Source organism: Microcaecilia unicolor, chromosome 11, assembly GCF_901765095.1.
Source record: "Microcaecilia unicolor chromosome 11, aMicUni1.1, whole genome shotgun sequence".
Classification (NCBI taxonomy): domain Eukaryota; kingdom Metazoa; phylum Chordata; class Amphibia; order Gymnophiona; family Siphonopidae; genus Microcaecilia; species Microcaecilia unicolor.
Genome location: NC_044041.1, coordinates 122413187 through 122433023, shown reverse-complemented (window position 1 = coordinate 122433023; position 19837 = coordinate 122413187). Strand labels below are relative to the sequence as shown.

Here is a 19837-nt window from a genome sequence, read left to right as displayed (position 1 = left end):
AGGAGATTAGGCACAATGAGAGTCATGGGAGAGTACCAGACACAAACTGCTGCTATCCAAGAGTAACATCAGTGCTTGCTTCACGTTTGGAAAAACACACCTAGATGATCCCACAAACCTTTTGGGATAATGTTCCATGGACAGATGAGTCCGAAATGAAACGCTTTGGACAACACAGGTGTCCCGTATGTCTGGTGTAAAGCCAAGTATAGCATTCCACAGTAAAAACATACTAATACCCAAACATAATGGTGGTGGTGTGATGATGTGGGGATGCTTTGCTGCCTCAGGACCTGGAAAGCTTGCCATTATTGAAGGGCCCGTGAATTCTGCACTGTATCAGAAAAGGAGAATTGCCAGTCGTCCATCCATGAGCTGAGACTGAAGCATAATTGGGTTATACAGCAAGACGATCTTGAATGCAAAAGCAAGTCTACATCTGAATGACTGAGGAGAAACAAAATTAAAGTTTTGGATTGCCTAGTCAAAGTTCTGACTTGAACCCAGCAGACGTGCTGTGCACAACCTGAAGCGAGCAATTCTTGAATGTGTCTGCATTAAAACAGTTTGGTAAAGAAGAGTGGGCTAAGATTTCTCAACAGCGATGTGAAAGATTAATATCAAGTTATAGGAAGCATTTGGTTGCAGTTATTGCTGCTAAAGGTAGTGCAACCAGCCACTAATTTTTGGAGGCAGTTAGTTTTTCGTATGGGTTTAGATAACTTATGGGCCGATGCTGAAAAAACGCTGGTGCTAGAGGCAATTAGCGCTGGACTAGCGCCAGCATTAATGTGCGCATAATGCTCAGAAGGCTGTTGTACAGTAAACAACTTGCGCACCAAAGATTAGCACAATTGCATTTAAATGTAGGCAAACAGATGTAAATGAGGTATTAGCTATTCCTTCCCAACGCTCAGAGAAACAGCACTCAAAAAAAGACCCTGCCCTAACGCTGGAAACCTACTGCCGGCTCCAAAGTCACATTGAAGGGTTAGAAGAGGTGATTTCTCATGATTTTTCCATTTAAAATCTGCTGGTTTTTATTTTATTTGAAAGAGGAAAGAAGGGGAACTGAGTTCGATTTCCACTTCAGGCACAGGCAGCTCCTTGTGACTCTGGGCAAGTCACTTAACCCTCCATTGCCCCAGGTACAAATAAGTACCTGTATACAATATGTAAGCCGCATTGAGCCTGCCATGAGTGGGAAAGCGCGGGGTACAAATGTAACAAAAAAAAAAGTCTATGCAAACCTCTGAGCATTGGTGGTGAGGAACAAATGTGTGAGAGTTTGAGCAAAATCAAAAGTGGAAGTATATGTTGGTGCCTGTTTTCTGCACTTAAGCTTTTAAAGTGAAAAAAAATTTTGAAAAGCTTATATTTAAGGAGCAGAAGAACAGCGCTGATGTGTACCGGCACTTCAGGGTTTGAATGGACATGTGGACAAGAGCTTTGCTTACCACAAAACTCTTGTACACATGCGCCAGGCATGTTCCTCCCTTTTGGGCGAGTGTAGAATTTGCTTGCAGTTAACTTTGAGCATTGGGAAGTTATTGTTGTGCTCTGGTTCCATGGTATTGGCTATTCCCTATATTGCTGGAGTTCTGAACATCGTCCCGTTTCTTCTTTAAATAAATGAAGTAATAAACACAATTTTTGTTTTAATTACTCAGGTTCCCTTTGTCTAATATTACATTTTGATTAAAGATCAGAAATCATCTAGTGTGATATGCATGCAATAATAAGGGAAATCAGAAGGCGAGTAAATACTTTTTCACGTGACTGTATACTTTGGTAGAAAGGTGGGAGAGGAGAGATGATGGAGATTTAAAATACCTCCATGACATAAATGCACAGGAGGCGAGTCTCGGTTGAAGGGAATGAGGGAGCATAGGATGAAGATGAAAGGGGACAGACTCAAGAGTAACCTAAGGAAATACTTCACGGAAAGGGGTGGTGAATTTGTGGAACAGCCTCCCGGTGGAGACGAAGACTGTATCTGAATTCAAGCAAGCTTGGGACAAGTACATAGGATCTCTAAGGGAGAGGAAGGGATAGTAGAAGATTTGGATGGGCAGACTGGATAGGCCATATGGTCTTTATCTGCCTTCATTTTCTATGTTTCTATGTAGATGCAGCAACCAGAATTGCACACAGTACTCAAGGTGTGATCCTCATGGAGTGATACAGAGGCATTATAATATTCTTTCTTTTATTGTTATTCCTTTCCTAATGCTAATACTGGTAGCTCTTAGTTTATTACCAACCTCGGTGGTTAGACGTGGGTGGGGAGAGGTTCTGGATGTGAACTAAGTAGAGGATCTTGTATACATATCTACCAAGTTGTTAAGAGCAAGAATGACAAAAAATTTGTCTTAGAAACAGTTGGGTTAATGCTTAGCAGTGGGCATCAATAACTGAGCAGACTGGCTTAGTTGGTTGGTCTTTTTTCGGCTTCTGTTTTGTTATTGTTTCTGGGTCTCTATCTCAGCACAAAAAAAAACAAGAAGGGACTGTTGTCTGCTCAAAGTTCAAAGCTTGCACTTGAATATTGGCTTAAGATGCTGAGCAGTGTCGAGCTTTGCAGATTGCAGCACTGAAGTGTCACCAGTGAAAACAATTCATTTCTTTGTCAGCCCCAGCGCTCCCACTGATGCATTCTTGTGACGAGCTCTGGATTCCAGTAACAGCCCATTCACTACATACAGTCATATCTTTGTGTGTAGACTATTCAGAGGTTTGCTGTTTTAAAACGGTCTAGTTAGTAGTTTTTTTCCATGAAGTTGAATCTATATTTAGTTGTGTAGCCTGGGTGATTTGGCCTGCCAGCTGCAGAGGGTCCACAAAAGAATTTGTAAAACATCATTAATGGGAGTTCACTGGGTAACAAAAATTTTGAAAATGCCACTCTGCTCACTAATAAATGTTCACTCAGTTGTGTGGCTATAGAGTGGGTGATGATTTTTTTTTTTTTTAATCACACACCAAAACAAAAGCACCAGAAGCATTTAAAATAAGATGAGCGGGAAAAGCATTCTGAGCATGGTTCATGGAATTCTTTCCAACTTGTGTGTGTGGTGGGGCAGTTGCAAGGAGGGTAGGTTTTGGGGGTGGGTGATGTTTTGTGGGTAGTGGGTTATTAAGCACCTTTGTCTACTCCATTACCCTCCTAGAAAACACCAGCCTAGGAAATTCTTCTTTGCAGAAGGCCTAATCAATGAAAAGAGGGCAGCTCCCTGCAGCTCCTTCTCCAGTCTGAACAACCCTAAGCACAGGGCTTTTTATAGTCCCCTCCAAAACACAAGATGACAACACTCACTAGCAGTAATAAACACAGATCAATCCTTCCTTTCCTCGCTTTAAACACAGCTCACACCAGGTAGGAACAAACTCCAGAAGTTTCCTCTTGCAGCTTGGGTGTAAGATGTTAAAACCTACTAAAGCTGCCAGGGGATGGCTGAACTCTTTCAATGCTTATTCTTTTCCTGCAGGGGGAAGCTGCACTCATTCCTTCCGGGATACCTGTGCAAGAAGAGGTCTAGTGGGCTGCTCATGGCATTCCGAAGCCGAGGGTCCAAGCAGGACAGCTTTGAGCAGACCCTGCTGGATACGTACAGGCAGGTTACAGATGGCAGTGCATGCGAAGAGGTTGAAGTACTGAAGAAACATTACAGAGAATACTTGCAAAGGTGCCATGAGCTGCCCTATTATGGGTGAGTAGTACACCAATATCTTCTAGAAATAAAAGGTGACAATTGTCTTAAACTGGATTGTTAAGCATGATTTAGAAAGGCATTTTCATATAGCATTATTAGAATTAAGAAATTTATTTATTAGGATTTATTTACCGCCTTTCTGAAGGAATTCACTCAAGGTGGTGTACAATAAGAATAAATCAAACATGAGCAATAGACAATTACAGAAATGTATTCAAATAACGCAATAAACATTCAAATAACAATACAAAGTAACGCATGGTATACTACTTACAATGTCAACACAATACATAATAGAACATTTTAATTGACGGTGTAGGGTATAAGCAAAGGTGGAACATATAGATAGATAAGAGAGTAAGAGGAGTTAGAAAGTAAGGTGGCTAAAGAAAGTTACACATGAGGTCAGAGAGATGGTTAACGCATAGATAGGTAATAGGGTAAGAGGAGTTAGAAAATAAGGTTACTTGGTTAAAGAAAGGTGCACATGAAGTCAAGGATGGTATTAGCTAGGGTAGGAGTGGATAAACATGTCCTGCTGCAGTATGTGCAGCCTGTGTCACTGCCCCAAAGAGCTTGCAGTCTAAGGGGGTACGAGAGGAAATAGTGACCTGCCCAAGATCACAAGGCTTGTTAGTGGAGAAGCAGGATTTGAACCCTGATTCCCAGCTCATTGTAGCCACTAGTCCACACCTTCTCGGCAGATGTTAGAATAGTTGACTGGTTTCAGTGGCAGCAGTTCAAATTAAGGACCCCAGAGTAGGGAGAATCCACTTCAGAAAATATAGGAGTCGCTATAGATAAGGCGCAGCTGTTTGGTAGAATTTACACCACAAGTGGTGTGTGTTGTGTTTTTTTTTTTTTTAACTGTTTGTTTAGTTCGACAAGGAATACAACATGCAATACAAAGATATTACTCCAAATTCAAACTAGTTGGACTCGGATATAAATGTCCTACTCCAAGATATAACCATGAACATTTGGGAGAGGAATAACCAACGGGTGCTTCTCTCCCTATATCTCCAGTCCTTGTGCCACACATTATTGTACACAGTCACATCTCCCAAAAATGTAAGACAGTTTTCAATAAGGGAGATCTCTGCCACTTGAGAGGACCAGTGTGTTGCCATCAGAGTTTTCCAAAAAGTAGCCACCCAGCAATTAAAGCAGGGGTGTCCATCCTCGACCCTTGCAAGGTTGGGTTTTCCGGAGTTTTCCATTGAATATGCATGACATCTATTTGCATGCAGAGGAGGCAGTGCATACAAATAGATTTCATGCATATTCATTGAGAAATCCTGAAAACCCAACTGGATTGTGGCCCTCAAGAACTGAGGTTGGACAACCCTAGTCTAAAGTAAAAGATTTCCACCCAAGGCATCTGATCTCATTGTGCATCTATCTCCATAAATGAGGCACTACTGGAAAAGTCCACCACATGTGATTACAATTCTCCTGGCCTTCATATTGCCTCCAGTACAATTAAGTGTTAGTGCCCACATGATGAACATACAAAGAGGGGGATTGGTAAGTCCAGTCAACAATCTATACTTCCGTTCCACTTTTTTGTAACACATGGAGACTAAATGAGCCCGAGACCAAATCACCTCCTATTCAGAGTCATCTGTTATGTGCAAATCCTATCCAGCAGAGTAGTGGATATAAGAGCATCAACTGAAATATTACATAATTGAGAGATTCACTTCCACTCTGGGTCTGGTGGGTTTTTATAGTTTCTCTGCAGTGTCCACATTGTAAATATGTCTTTAATTCAAATTGGTAAAAGCAATGCAGCAGATCTGAAGAAAATCTTATATTTAAAAGGATGTTATTAACTACAGTAGATAAAAGAACCAGATGCCCGACACAGGCTGTGTTTCACCCTTTGCAGGGTTGCATCAGGGGTAAAAAGACTGTTAATATATAAAATCACAGTATCATATCATAAAAAAACTACATAGAAGTAAATAAATACACAACACTACAAACTTATAAGACCATGCAAATAAAGGAACAGCAATATTAAATATAAAACTACTAATAAAGGACATAAATACTGATTTAATATTTATTTATTGCATTTGTATCCCATATTTTCCCACCTCTTTGCAGGCTCAATGTGGCTTACAATACATCATGAATAATGGAAATACATGATAAGATAGATATTTAGTATTACAGACAGATCTTGGGTGACATGATTATGATAAGACAAGATAGTAGTCTAACAAGCAGATATACTAAGAGGCATATTTTCAAAGCACTTAGCCTTCCAAAGTTCCATAGGTTTCTATGGAACTTTGGAAGGCTAAGTGCTTTGAAAATATGCCTCTAAGTCTTTTCTGGATATATGTGGAGAGGTTCACATTTGTTGGTCTTTATGGTTTGCCTTGTTAAAGAGATGGGTCTTCAGTAGTTTGCGGAAGTTAGTAAGTTCATAGTTGGTTTTTAAATTACGCGGTAGCGCGTTCCAGAATTGTGTGCTCAGGTAGGAAAAGGTTGACGCATGCGTTAGTTTGTATTTTAGACCTTTGCAGTTGGGGAAGTGAAGGTTGAATGTGCGGGATGATTTTTTGGCATTCCTGGGTGGTAGGTCTATCAGGTCTGACATGTAGGCTGGTGCATCCCCATGAATTATTTTGTGAACTAGGGAGCATATCTTTAACGTGATGCGTTCTTTGATTGGGAGCCAGTGTAGCTTTTCTCGTAGGGGTTGAGCACTTTCATATTTTGTTTTACCGAATATGAGTCTAGCTGCAGTGTTCTGGGCTGTATGGAGTTTCTTGATTATTTTGCTCTTTGCAGCCAGCGTATAGTGCATTGCAATAGTCTGGATGGCTGAGTACCATTGATTGCACCAGGTTACAGAAGACGGACCTTGGGAAGAAAGGTCTTACTCTTTTTAATTTCCACATTGAGTGGAACATTTTCTTGTTTGTGTTTTTCGTATGGTTCTCAAGTGTTAGGTGTCGGTCAATAGTGACTCCAAGGATTTTTAAGGTGTCTGAGATTGGAAGATTCAGTTTAGGTGTGTTTATGGTGGTGAATTTGTTCGTGTTGTGCTGAGAGGTGAGTATTAGGCATTGGGTTTTTTCTGTATGGAGTTTCAGCTGAAATGCATCCGCCCATGAGTGCATGATTTGTAGACTTTGGTTGATTTCATTGGAGATTTCCTTTAAATCTTGATTGAATGGGATGTAGATCATTACGTCGTCTGCGTATATGTATGGGTTGAGATTCTGGTTTCTTAGTAGTTTGGCCAAGGGTATCATCATTAAGTTGAATAGAGTCGGTGAGGGGGGGGGGGATCCCTGTGGGACTCCACATTCAGGTATCCATGTGGCTGATGTGGTCGATTTGGATGACACTTGGTATGATCTTGTGGTTAGGAACCCCTTGAACCATTTGAGAACGTTACCTCCGATTCCGAAGTACTCAAGGATATGTAGTAGTATTCCATGGCCAACCATGTCGAAGGCTCTAGACATGTCGAATTGTAGAGGTAGTATGTTCTTGCCAGTTGCGATCATTTGTTTGAATTTAGTCATAAGAGTGACTAGTACTGTTTCTGTGCTGTGGTTTGAACGAAATCCTGACTGGGAGTCGTGTAATACTGAGAATTTGTGTAGGTAGTGTGTGAGTTGTTTAGTCACCATTCCTTCCGTTATTTTGGTTATTAAGGGAATGGATGCTACTGGTCTGTAGTTGGTTATTTCACTAACACTTTTCTTCACATCTTTGGGTGTAGGGGTAAGTAGAATCTTTCCTTTCTCTTTTGGGAAGAGTCCGTTTTGTAACATATAGTTCAAGTGATTCGTTAGGTCCATTATAAATTGTTGAGGGGCATGTGTCTAATTTGCAGTGAGATTTGGCAAATCTTTTGAGCGTTTGGAAGATGTTTTCCTCCGATAATGTCTCGAAGTTGGTCCAGTTTCTGTCTGCTGGGTATACACTAGGGTCTGGGTCTAGGTGGTCAAGGAGTTCGGCGTAGTCAATGGTACTGACAGGTATTTTTTTTTTTGCAATGGAACAATTTTCTCGTTGAAGTATTTCGTGAGGTTGTCTGCTCCTGGTGTATCTTCGTTATTGGTAGTGACTGGTGTGGTATCTAGTAGTTTATTCATGAGTTGGAAGAGTTTGTGTGTGTCCTTGTAGTTTGGTCCAATTTCAGTTTTGTAGTATAGTCTTTTAGTTTGTCTTATGGTATATCTGTATTTTCTTTGAAGTTGTTTCCATGCGTTGTGTGGGTTCGTCCTTCTTTTTATACCATGCACGTTCTAATCTTCTAACTTGTGTTTTGAGTTTTTTCAGGTCTTCATTGAACCATGGTGTTGATTTTTTTCTGCGTGAAGTTCTGGTTTGAGTTGGCACGTCCATTTTGGGCCTGAGAACTTACCGCCAGCTATTGACCTAGCGGTAATGACCTACGCATGCCTAATGCCACTTGGCGTGCGTCCATTACACATGCCCGAAAAAAATATATATATTTTTTTCAGACACGCGTATCGGACGTGTGCCAAAAATGAAATTACCACAAGAGCCACACAGTAGTCGGGCGGTAACTCCATTTTGGCACGCGTTGGGCACACATAGACACTTACGCGGCTTAGTAAAAGGACCCCTGTGCCACATAAAAAACTGTATATTACTTTTCAGTTTGATCATGTGTGCATTAAAACATCAGGGGAGTGCTAGAAAATTAACATTTAAAACAAGAGTACATTTACTCTCTCTCACACACACTGTAGCACGTCTTACAGCTGTAGTGAATCAGGCAGGCACTTTCTCATAATGCCTTTTTAAGCTTTGAGCATAAGCCAAAGGTGATTTTACCAAACTTCGGTGTTCTATTAAAAACTACCAGGATCAAATGTTGATGGAGGCCATAAGAACCCAGACTGAGGGTGACAATTGCTTCTAAGTAAAGGGGGAGTTGGGTTGATTTAGGATTTGGGGATGATGAGTGGTGAGGTGGGACCTATTAAGTTTATTGTGCTTGTTCTGTTTAAGGATATAAAATCTAATAAAAATGTTTTTAACTATCTGGATCTATCTAAAGCAAGGACACTAAAGCATGAGGATTTTTTTTTTCTTTTAATAGGAGAATGAGTCAGAGTTAGGCCAACTGCATGGAACTATTCGAACCAGTAAACATTCATAGTATAAAAGTATGAGCATCCAACCGAGTAAATGGAACAATCTGCCTGGATATATCAGTAAAATCATAGTTCTCTGCCATCTTCATTTGCCTCTGCTTTTAATTTCAGATGTGCTTTTTTCTTGGGAACAATTGACAAGCCTGCTCAGAGCTTCTTGCATCGGGGTGGGCGCAAGGCTGTGTCTGTGGGGATCAGCATGGATGGGGTGTATGTTATTGACACCAAAGAAAAGGTAATGTGCTGTGCATTATGCTCGCTGAGAACATAGAGTGATGGATTGCAGCCTTCTTTTGGGAGCAGTCTAGATGTAACCAACTGTCTGCACTTGTCCTCAGCACCTGCTGCTAGGCCTGCGTTTCCATGAACTCTCCTGGGATCACACCTATCCTGATGAAGAGGAGCATATTCTCTGGTTGGAATTTGATGGGGACAATGAGGGAACACCAGTCAACAAGTTGCTAAAAATCTACTCAAAGCAGGTAAGGCTAGATCTCATTGTGGTGGTTGGGGGAGGGGGGAGAGTGGCGGAGGGTTGCCAGTTTCTTCAAGTCCAGTTGGAACCAGCACTGATATTCTGTCACCATGAGTCTTCAATTACACAACCTGGGGATTTTTTCCCCATTTTATCTTAACTTTTTTATTTTCACATAACATAAGCTCATAATCATAGTTAAGAAGATACATAAACTTATTACAGAACAAATCCAGTGTTACTATATTTTTCATGGACAGAGAATAATGTAGCCACATTTGGTTTTCATTGGTGACCAGTTGGAATGGCCCTTTTAAGCTTGCTGAAAAATGTTTTGACCAATTGAGATCAAGTAGGCTACCTGCCCAGCTGACATTGGCTTGCATCATCTTTTTTTTTTTTTCCTCTGCTGACAAACATTTGCTGTCTAAGCTCCGCACAGAGCAAAAAGCAACTGTCAGTCAATGAAGTTCTGAACCAAAGGGGCTCATACAGGTACTGATGGGCTCCGAAAATGCTAGTGTAACCGTGCTTTAGACCCTGCGGGCTCAGAGTACCGAAAGGTCTGGGCACAATCTCTGCATCTTCAAAGATGTTAGCTTCAACCCACGCTATGCCTGTGAGTAAGATATCTCAAAAATGTGCAGCAGAAACGCCACTTTTAAAGCACACAGTTAAATGTCTAAACACACATGACCCCATCTCAGCGTAGCTGCAGCATTGAGACTGCCCTCTCAAAAGTCTTCTCATGGGTCAGAGCATCAACCGGCTAGCTCTCTAGATGGCACAGTTTTGTCAGAGGCTGCTGCTTGCTCTTAAAGACTTACTAATACCAGAACTCCCTGCTAAGGCAGAAACATCTCAAACACTGCCTAGCAAATATACTTCTTCAGTTGTATCTGCTGCTGTGCTTACTTCCATTTCCGCACCTGTATCTACACCAGACACTCTACCACTCCCAGTAGTTTTCCTTGCCAGGCTTCTTAAGCTACCCAGGATGATGTGGTGCTTTTAGTAAAGCTCTTCCAGAGAACTTTACAACAACCTGTAACTCAAAGTTTTCCTTTTCTTCAGCAAGGAGATACTTTAGCTGACTTGGCTCAACCTAAGAATTGACCTCAGACTCGCAGCCCGTCACCAGCTCCTGGTCATATATCTCAAAGCCCACCTACTCTACACCCGCAGTAGCAGAATGTTTCTCCACCACACACTTTTCCTGTCTCTTCAGAGGGCATAGAATTTTTCCCCCTCATATACCTCAGAGTGTCCTATTCTGTTATCTCCTACTCCTACTCAGCCTGTTCCCTCAGCAGAAAAGAAGCAAGATACTGTTCCACAAGGTACTACATATTTTCAATTTATGCAAAAATTTTGAAATTCCTAGTTTTAGGAGAAGATGAGATTTCCATGGATAAAAAATTTTGACGCTGTCATGAAGGTTATAGACTCCCCGAAAGGGCCTATTCATTCTGTATTGCAAAGCTTACAGGTGAAGATCCGTAATAAATCCAGACTCGATGCAAAATACAAGGACCAGCCAGCTCTGGGCCACGATAATTCGCAATTACCTCATCAGGCTTTAGTCCTTGAATCGGCTTTAAAAGAAAAAAGCAAGGTCTGTGCTGAGAGCATGGCAAGATGGCGGAATGAACCCTTACTGCGTTTAGCGAGTTCTCTCGGTTGCTGTTGGATTTTTCTTCATTATACTTATACCACATGTTAAGAGAGAGGGGGTAATCAAAGTGGTTCCCCCAGTCGTTAGAACCTCTTCACATATACAGCAAATAGTTGACTATTATGCAGCAAGGACTCCCATTATTGGAATTGGAAAGGTGAATCTGTTTTGCAGGGAGAATGAGACCTCTCTGCGTTTGAGTTAGAAGTCACTCTATCCTCTCCAAAGTTTGAACCACTGCCGTGCCGAACCAACATACAAGCAGCTGCTGGAGCACATTCTGCAGAAGTCATGTGAGATGACTAGGGTCAGAGCAGGACTGCCGAGGGAGTCGGCGAGTGGAGAATTGTTGGTAGCTTTGGCTTATCTGAGGATTCTGCGAGAACTACTTTAGTTGCTGCTTTTGTCTTTGAACAAGACTTTAATACAGTTCTGCAATGTTATTTTCAGAATTCTGAAGTACTGCTTTGTGGTATAAAAATGTGGATGTTTTCCAATGTTACAAAGCAGACTCAAGCGTTTTTGGCCTTAAGGCAAGAAGTCCTGTCCATGGGTGCAGCATTTATTTTGGCCTATCCTTGTAAATGTCTTTTATTAAATATTTGGGTGCTAAATATGTTTTATGTGCTGGAACAGTTGCATGCCTTTCTTCTGGACCTGAAGAAGGTCTGTTTGACCTTTTTATTTATTTATTTATGACGTTTATATCCCACATTATCCCAGCAACCTGAGTTCAATATGGCTAACAATACAGTGAAATCACATCATATAGAACACAAAGTGAACATACTACTAGTCTATAATTATAGTGCATTGCCGTAAAAAGAGAAAAAAAAAAAAAAAAAACAATACAGAACAATGAAAACAAAGGTTCAGTAACCAAAAATTGACTAGACAGATGGGTGCCACCTGTGTTGGACGCTTCTGAGGATTCTCTGTTTGCGATGCCGAAGAGAAGGGGCCGCCTGTCCTCCACTGCCCCTCCACGACAGAATTCCTCTTTAACTCAATCTACTATACAGAATTACCTTCAGAGAATCCAGATACCCACGACATCGGGAGAGAAACCCGCTTGACCGCCCGGGTGGGAATGGAGACAACTCGGCATTTCCAGGGTTGGAGCTGTCGCTCAGCCCCAATGGAAGAGCACCTCCCCCACAACCCTCTGGAACTAGCACGCCAATGTAGGAATCCCCTGTACCGCAACCGAGGAATGGTGCGGGCGGAGGGAAAAAGGAGGAAGTAAAATCCGCAGAAGGTGCAGGCCCTTTAGGAGAGCCAGGCAACCAGAGGGAAGAAGAAACATCCGCCATTATGCCAGAACAAGTTGAGACTTGTGGAGCAACACGGATACAACTTTCTTCATCTACTGCAATAGAGGTAAATTTTCCTATATTTGAAAAACCTAAGGAGGTAACACTTGATACTCTTTGGACCTTGATCGTGGATTTGGGGAAATTCCTAAACCCACAAATAAAACAATTCTCCCAAGATATAGCTAGTCTAGATTGACGGGTACAAGATACTGATGTCAAGGTGGAGTCTTTAAATAAATAAAGACTCCATCTTGACAAATGCAGCAAATAAATAAATAAATATTTATTTATTTATGTATTTATTTGCTGCATTTGTACCCCACATTTTCCCACCTATTTGCAGGCTCAATGTAGCTTACACTATGTTGCAAAAGGTATCATCATAAACAGAGTAAGAGGTATGGTCTAATTTAACATATTACTGTGTAAGAAATTAGGTAGATAGGTCAGTAGAATTATTTACATAACACAAAATAAAACAGATAAGATATAATGACCAATAGTGATAATGTGATTAACATAATCAAATTAGAAGGGATCAGTATTAGTTGCTTTAGATATAGAATGGAATCAAGTCATTAAGGAGGATTTTTATTGTAAGTCTCTTCGAACAGGTGCGTCTTCAGTAACTTCCGGAAGGTTGTCAAGTCATGCGTTTTTATAGCATTCGGTAGTTTATTCCATGATTTTGTGAAGAGGTATGTGAAGGTAGATGCGAGTAGTGATTTGTATTTGAGTCCTCTACAATTGGGGTAGTGGAGGTTTAAGAAGGTACGTGATGAACTTTATCGAACCAACATAACATGATGAACTTTATCGAACCAACATAAGGAAATGGAAACAGAATTAAAAGAATTACATTTACACCAAGAGACAATGATAAAAGACTTAACAACACTTAGAAGGAGAACATAATTTTTGGAAAATGTAACAAGGAATAATATTAGATTTTTGAATTTTCCTAAACAATTTGGGACTCTACCAAGAGAAATGCTATGAAAATATATTAAGGAGATATTTGGGCTCATTTTCAAAGCACTTAACCTTCCAAAGTTCCATAGAAACCTATGGAACTTTGGAAGGCTAAGTGCTTTGAAAATATGCCTAATTAGAAGCTTCAGAGGAAATGATTCCTCCATTTACACAAATTTATTATTTACCTTCAAAAAACCAAATATCTCAGAATAAACCAGTTCTGGATATCTCGATGATATTGGAAGCCTCAGATAGTGATTCAATAATTCCATCTACATTGATAGCTACGGTGGCTCTATCACTAGACAAGAACTGGCTAATGAGATTATTCTTCCAAAACGGAGAGAAGAGCTTTCTCGGGTTGAAGTTTCAGCTCTTCCCTGATGTTACAAAAGAAGCACAAAAACGTAGACAGAGGTTTCTACTGATGAGACCAGGTGTACTCCAGTTAGGTGGAACTTTCTTTCTCAAATACCCTTGCAAATGTGTAATAAAATATCAGGCAAATAAGTATGTATTTTTTGAACCTTCACAACTCTCTACTTTTTTGGCAGCTAAAGGGACTTTGGGGGGTATTGGTTTATAGCTCTTATTAAACTAAACACCTACCCTTCCGAAAGCTGCTGAAAACTTACCTCTTCAAACAAGCCTACCAAACAACCCAACTTAAATTGCGAACCTAATCCACACCACTGGCACCACCCATACTCCAATCCTCTCCCCACGTCTCTCCTACTGTCCAACTCTATATAAATGGGTTATCTCTGTGATACTTTGTACCATACCTTGTAAGCCGCACTGAACCTGCTATCGAGCGGGAAAGAGCGGGGTATAAATGCTATAAATAAATAAAAATAGTCTAAATTTCCTTGAATAATTTCTTTAAATTTGTATCCATATCTACCTATTTTGAATCTTATAATTGTAGACTTTAGTAAAACTGGCTGTGGGTATTTCTTTAAACTTCTCTTTTTATTGTATGATGGATGCCAAAGTTTAATTTCTTGACAAGTATTGTTTGCTTGTTTTGTATTATATAAATCAATAAATAAATAATTAAAAAAAAAAAAAACTTTCCAAAGAGGAAGGTTTTTAACAGGTAATCACACTGACCCCTAATTGACTTCCAGGAAGGAATTCCAGCATTTCATACCCTGATAAGCAAATCCTGCTGAAAGAACAGATTTGTAAACAGTTTTCTTACAACTTGGATAGTGAAACATGTCTCGCTAGACCCAAGAGCAACATTACAAGGTGGAAGATCCACAAGAGATAATGTATATCCAGGAGCCATACCATACAATATTTGGTAGATGTGCACAAAGTTTAAAAGTGATCCTTGCTTTTATTGGGAGCCAATGCAGCTTAGATAGCAGCGGAGATGCCCTCTCAAAACGCGAAACTTTACAGACAACCTGAGCTGCAGTTTTTTGGGCAGTCTGGAGTTTTCTTAACAGGAGTTCCCTGCAGCCAGCATAGATTGCATTGCATTAGTCTAATTGTGAGAAAACGAATGTCTGCACTAAGGGTCTATAGGTTACAATAGGGAAGAAGCATCTTATTCTCAGTTTCCATAAGGTTTTAAGGAATTTGGACACAACATTGGATACTTGTGGCTCAAAAGCTAGAATATTTTAATAAAAAGGACTTAACACTGTCAGATGTGGTAACTGAAAGGGTGACCAAATGTTATCAGCTTTTGCACCTCTGCACAAGGTGGAAGGTTCTCTGAAGTACTCTTCATGCTTACTCTTGAGAGTTGATAACACACCACATCTGATCTTCAAGATTTAAGCGTGATAATCAGTGGGAGTTTGTTTTCATATTAAAGGCCATATGACAATGAGAGCAGTTTTGCTTAATTTTCCTCTGTAATATCTCCTTATATTCCTGCCCCCCTCCCCCCCCCCCAAAAAAAAAAAAATTGTGTTCTAAGGAAGAAATTTATGTTTTCCTTGATTTTATTATTTTTTTTTCTATTTTTATGTTCCTGGTTTCTATTGCAAATGTTTAATTTGTAAGTTATACAATTTATATAAAAAAAATGAAGGATATTATTATTATTACACTAGTAAAAAAAGGCCCGTTTCTGCCTGAAATGAAACTGGCGCTAGCAAGGGTTCCCCCCTCCCTCCGTTGCTGTCTCCCTCTCTGTCCTCCGTCCCACGCCCTCCTTTCGTCCCCTCAGAGTTCGAGGCCGTCCTCCCTCTCCTCTCCCACTCCCCTGTAACTCACCACTTTGTCGAATGACGACTGCGATTGTGGCGGGGCCATTTGTGGAGGGGTGGTTGGAGGGTAGCTGGCACGTTTTTAGTCGGTGGTCACTGTGGGGTTCGTCGGTTGAAGCCATCTATCTCTGGCCATGTCTCCGCCCTCGACGTCATAACGTTTGACGTGAGGGCGGGGCTAGGAGACATGGGTAGAGAGAGATGGCTTCGTTTGGGCACGTCCTCGGCCGCTTTTGTTTGTTAGGCAGTCTGCAGCGATTCGTTGGAAGGGGGGGAGTAGGGAAACATGCTCTGCGTGTTTCCCTACTCCTCCCGTTCGTTCATTTTCGTTGTTTTGTAATTGTTCCGCCCTCGACGTCATCACGTCTGACGCGCGGGCGGGGCATGGAGACATGGTGAGTGTTGTGGCTTCACCACCATGAACTTACGAACCGGTGTCTGAGTGGCTGCAGTGACGTCAGTGTCTTCAGAACATTGAGGGTGAGTTGTATTATAGTGGATTTGTATCCCACATTTTCCCACTCATTTGCAGGCTCAATGTGGCTTACATAGTACCGTGAAGGCGTTCGCCCAGTCTGGTAGGGAGACAGGTACAAACTGATGTTGTGGTAGAATAAGGTATTTGTGTTTCGGTGTTGGGTGTTTCGGTGTTGGGTGGCTGGGGTGGGTTTCGGTGCTATGGGGTTGTAGAGAGGAAGGTTATATAGTGTCCAGTACGATCTTTGGTTTTGCTGTGTTGCAGAGATTAGGCATTTATGTTGGGTCAGTGGGGTATGCCTTTATGAACAGGTTGGTTTTTAGTGATTTCCTGAAATTTAGATGATTGTGTATTGTTTTCACAGCTTTTGGCAGTGCGTTCCATAGTTGTGTGCTTATATAGGAGAAGCTGGATGCATAGGATGCTTTGTATTTGAGTCCTTTGCAGTTTGGGTAGTGGAGGTTTAGGTATGTTCGTGATGATCCCGTTCTGTTTCTGGTTGGTAGATCTATGAGGTCTGTCATGTAACCTGGGACTTTGCCGTAAATAATTTTGTGGACCAGGGTGCAGATTTTGAAGGTGATAACGTTCTTGGATTGGGAGCCAGTGCAATTTTTCCCGAAGGGGTTTGGCACTGTCAAATCGTGTTTTACTGAAAATCAGCCTGGCTGCTGTGTTTTGGGCGGTCTGGAGTTTTTTTGTGAGTTTTTCTTTGCATCCCGCGTACATTCTGCTACAATAGTCTGCATGGCTTAGTACCATTGATTGTATTAGATTGCAAAATATTTCCCTCGGGAAGAAAGGTTTTATACGTTTAAGTTTCCACATTGAATAGAACATTTTCTTTGTTATGGAGTTTACTTGGTTCTCAAGTGTAAGGTTGCGGTTGATTATGACGCCGAGTATTTTTAAGCTGTCTGAGATAGGGAGGGTGTGGGGTGTTTATGGTTGTGGGTGTATACTTGTGTGGTGATGAGAGGATGAGGCAATGAGTTTTTTCAGTATTCAGTTTCAGTTGGAATGAGTTTGCCCATGAGTCCATGGTGTTCAAACCGAGCTTGATTTCATTAGTGATTTCTGTCAAATTGTGTTTGAAGGGAATGTAAATTGTGACATCATCTGCATAGATGAACGGGTTGAGGCCTTGATTGGCTAAGGATTTGGCCAGTGGGATCATCATTATGTTGAAGAGTATTGGTGATAGTGGTGAACCTTGAGGGGCATGCGATGAAGCTACAATGTAGTAAATTTAAAACGAATCGGAGAAAGAGTTCAACCTCCACTTCCATATCATCAAGCTGATCAATCCATAGACTGGTGGGTTGTGTCCATCTACCAGCAGGTGGAGATAGAGAGCAAACTTTTGCCTCCCTATATGTGGTCATGTGCTGCCGGAAACTCCTCAGTATGTTCTCTATCTCAGCAGGTGGTGGTCACACACAGCAGCAGCTCTGGCTAGGCCTCCAAGCCTAATTTTTAGGTTTTGTTGAGTGCCTGGGGTTGAGGGCTCTTTTGAGCAAGTGCAAACCTGGTGGTGCCAGGTCCCTCCTTTTCTCCCCCCTCCCGCTGGCTCCGTTAAAAAAAAAAAAAAAAAAAAAATTTTGAACGTCCTTAAAGGCGTTTATTTCGACGTTTATTTAAGCGTCTATTGCAGCTACTCACTGGGACACCAGGTCGTTACAGCTCGGAGCGGACAGCAGGTAATTTTTACCTTTTTATAGCGGGCAGGGGGTTCCCCGATTCTTCTCCTCGTGGCATATGGCGTCGGAGGGCGAGGGCGCAAAGGGTCGCTCCCCGGATCGCTGGAGCGCTTCTAGAGGGGATGCGGGGGTCTTCAAGCCTGATTCGCCCTTGTTGGGTGACAGTTTCGTGACCGATGTATGTCCCGGTCCTTCCTCCGGCGTGGTGGTTTTTCCCGCCATAAACGCCCATCCCCCGCTCCTCGCCTCCGCCATCTTGGCCGGCCACGCGGCTCGGACGGCTTCTTCTTGGGCCGCCCTTGAGGTTGGAGACTTTAATGCCATGAACGCCCTTAATTTGGGCAACGGCACAAAAGCGGCTAAAGTTAAGAGCCGTTCTTCCCGCGCGGCTCCTTCGCGGAGTGTCGCGCCGGACGCCATCTTGGATGCGCAGCATGTCTCTCCCCCGCTCTTGCGAGCGCCGGTTGAGGGTGCGTCTAGGGCTGTTGCCCAGGCTGCGGAAGTGCACAGTCTGGGGGGTTTCTCCCCCGAGTTTGTTTTGCTGCTGCATCAGGCCTTCCTCATGCACAACGCTGCCCCTGCTCCCTCGTCTGGTAAAGAGGTTGAGGTTCCCAGAGGCAAACGCCCTCGGGTTGATTCCCAGGCCTTGGAGGAATTTGTCTCCTCCGATGTAGATGAGGGCAGCGTGTCTGAGGTCTCCCAACGGTCCTTTGCGGATTCCTTGGAGGAGACGGATCCCTGCTCGGTTGGAGCGGATGACCCCTCTGCAGCGCGGCTTTTTAGCCCAGAGGATTTGCCCAACCTGTTGCTACAGGCCATGGACACTTTGAAGATTTCCTCTCCGGAGGACGTCTCTCCCTCAGCCCCTGTTGGCTCTGCCATTATGCTGGGGACGAAGCGCCCGCCTAGAACCTTCCACGTGCATGATGCTATGCACACCTTAATTTCGGCTCAATGGGATGTCCCAGAAGCGAGCCTTAAAGTGGCTAGGGCTATGTCCCGCCTCTATCCTTTGGCTGTGAGTGAACGTGAGGTCTATCTGTGGCCTACCGTGGATTCTTTAATCACTGCGGTGACTAAGAAAACGGCGTTGCCGGTGGAAGGTGGCACGGCCCTAAAGGACGCCCAAGACAGAAGATTGGAGGCGGCCTTAAGGTCGTCCTACGAGGCTACTGCTTTAAATTTGCAGGCCTCAGTTTGCGGTTCCTATGTGGCCAGGGCGTGCCTGACTATGGTGCGGCGGGCTTCCCCCTCGGATTCTTCCTTGAGGGATGATTGGCCGACCCTGGAATCGGGCTTGGCCTATTTGGCAGACTTGCTGTATGATGTCTTGAGAGCCTCAGCTAAAGGCATGGCTCAGACAATCTCTGCGCGGCGGTGGCTTTGGCTGAAGCATTGGTCTGCTGACCACGCCTCTAAATCCCGCCTGGCTAGGTTGCCTTTTAAAGGCAAGCTGCTCTTTGGGGTCGAGCTGGACAAAATCGTGACCGATCTCGGCACGTCTAAGGGCAAGAAGTTACCAGAGGTCAGGGCTCGAGCTAGTGCTCGCCCCGGTACCTCCAGAGGACGGTTTCAGGAAGCCCGTCGGTACCGCCCGGGCAGGTCGGGCTCTTCTGCCTCCTCTTCCTTTAAGAGGACCTTCTCCCCCAAGCAGCGTTCCTTTCGCAGAGACCGCCGTCCCGGAGGTGCTCCCTCCGGTCCTCCCCCAGGGTCTCGTACCCAATGACGGGGTCTTGGTCCACGCTCCAGTGCAGATTGGAGGACGGCTGTCCTCGTTTCTGGGCGAGTGGACCACAATAACTTCAGACGCTTGGGTGCTGGAAGTCATCAGAGACGGCTACAAGCTAGAGTTCTGCCGACCCTTAAGAGACGGGTTTGTACTCTCTCCCTGCAAGTCTCCGGTCAAAGCTGTGGCAGTGCAGCAGACCTTGGACAATCTCATCCGCCTGGGGGCGGTCGTTCCGGTGCCAGAAAATCAGCTTGGCAAGGGACGTTACTCCATTTACTTTGTGGTACCAAAGAAAGGAGGTTCTGTCCGGCCTATCCTCGACCTCAAGGGGGTCAATCGGGCCTTGAAAGTTCGGCACTTTCGCATGGAGACTCTCCGCTCTGTTATAGCGG

At 43.0% G+C, this 19837-nt stretch overlaps 1 protein-coding gene across 1 annotated transcript in view; it reads left to right on the top strand.

Moving 5' to 3' along the window:
* Positions 1-19837, top strand: part of FRMD8 (FERM domain containing 8) — a 61787-nt gene that overhangs the window by 32275 nt on the left and 9675 nt on the right. Inside the window, exons 7-9 of the mRNA XM_030218251.1 lie at positions 3489-3710; positions 8981-9104; positions 9208-9351. Coding sequence (XP_030074111.1) covers positions 3489-3710; positions 8981-9104; positions 9208-9351 — 490 coding nt within the window. The remainder of the gene's footprint in view (positions 1-3488; positions 3711-8980; positions 9105-9207; positions 9352-19837) is intronic.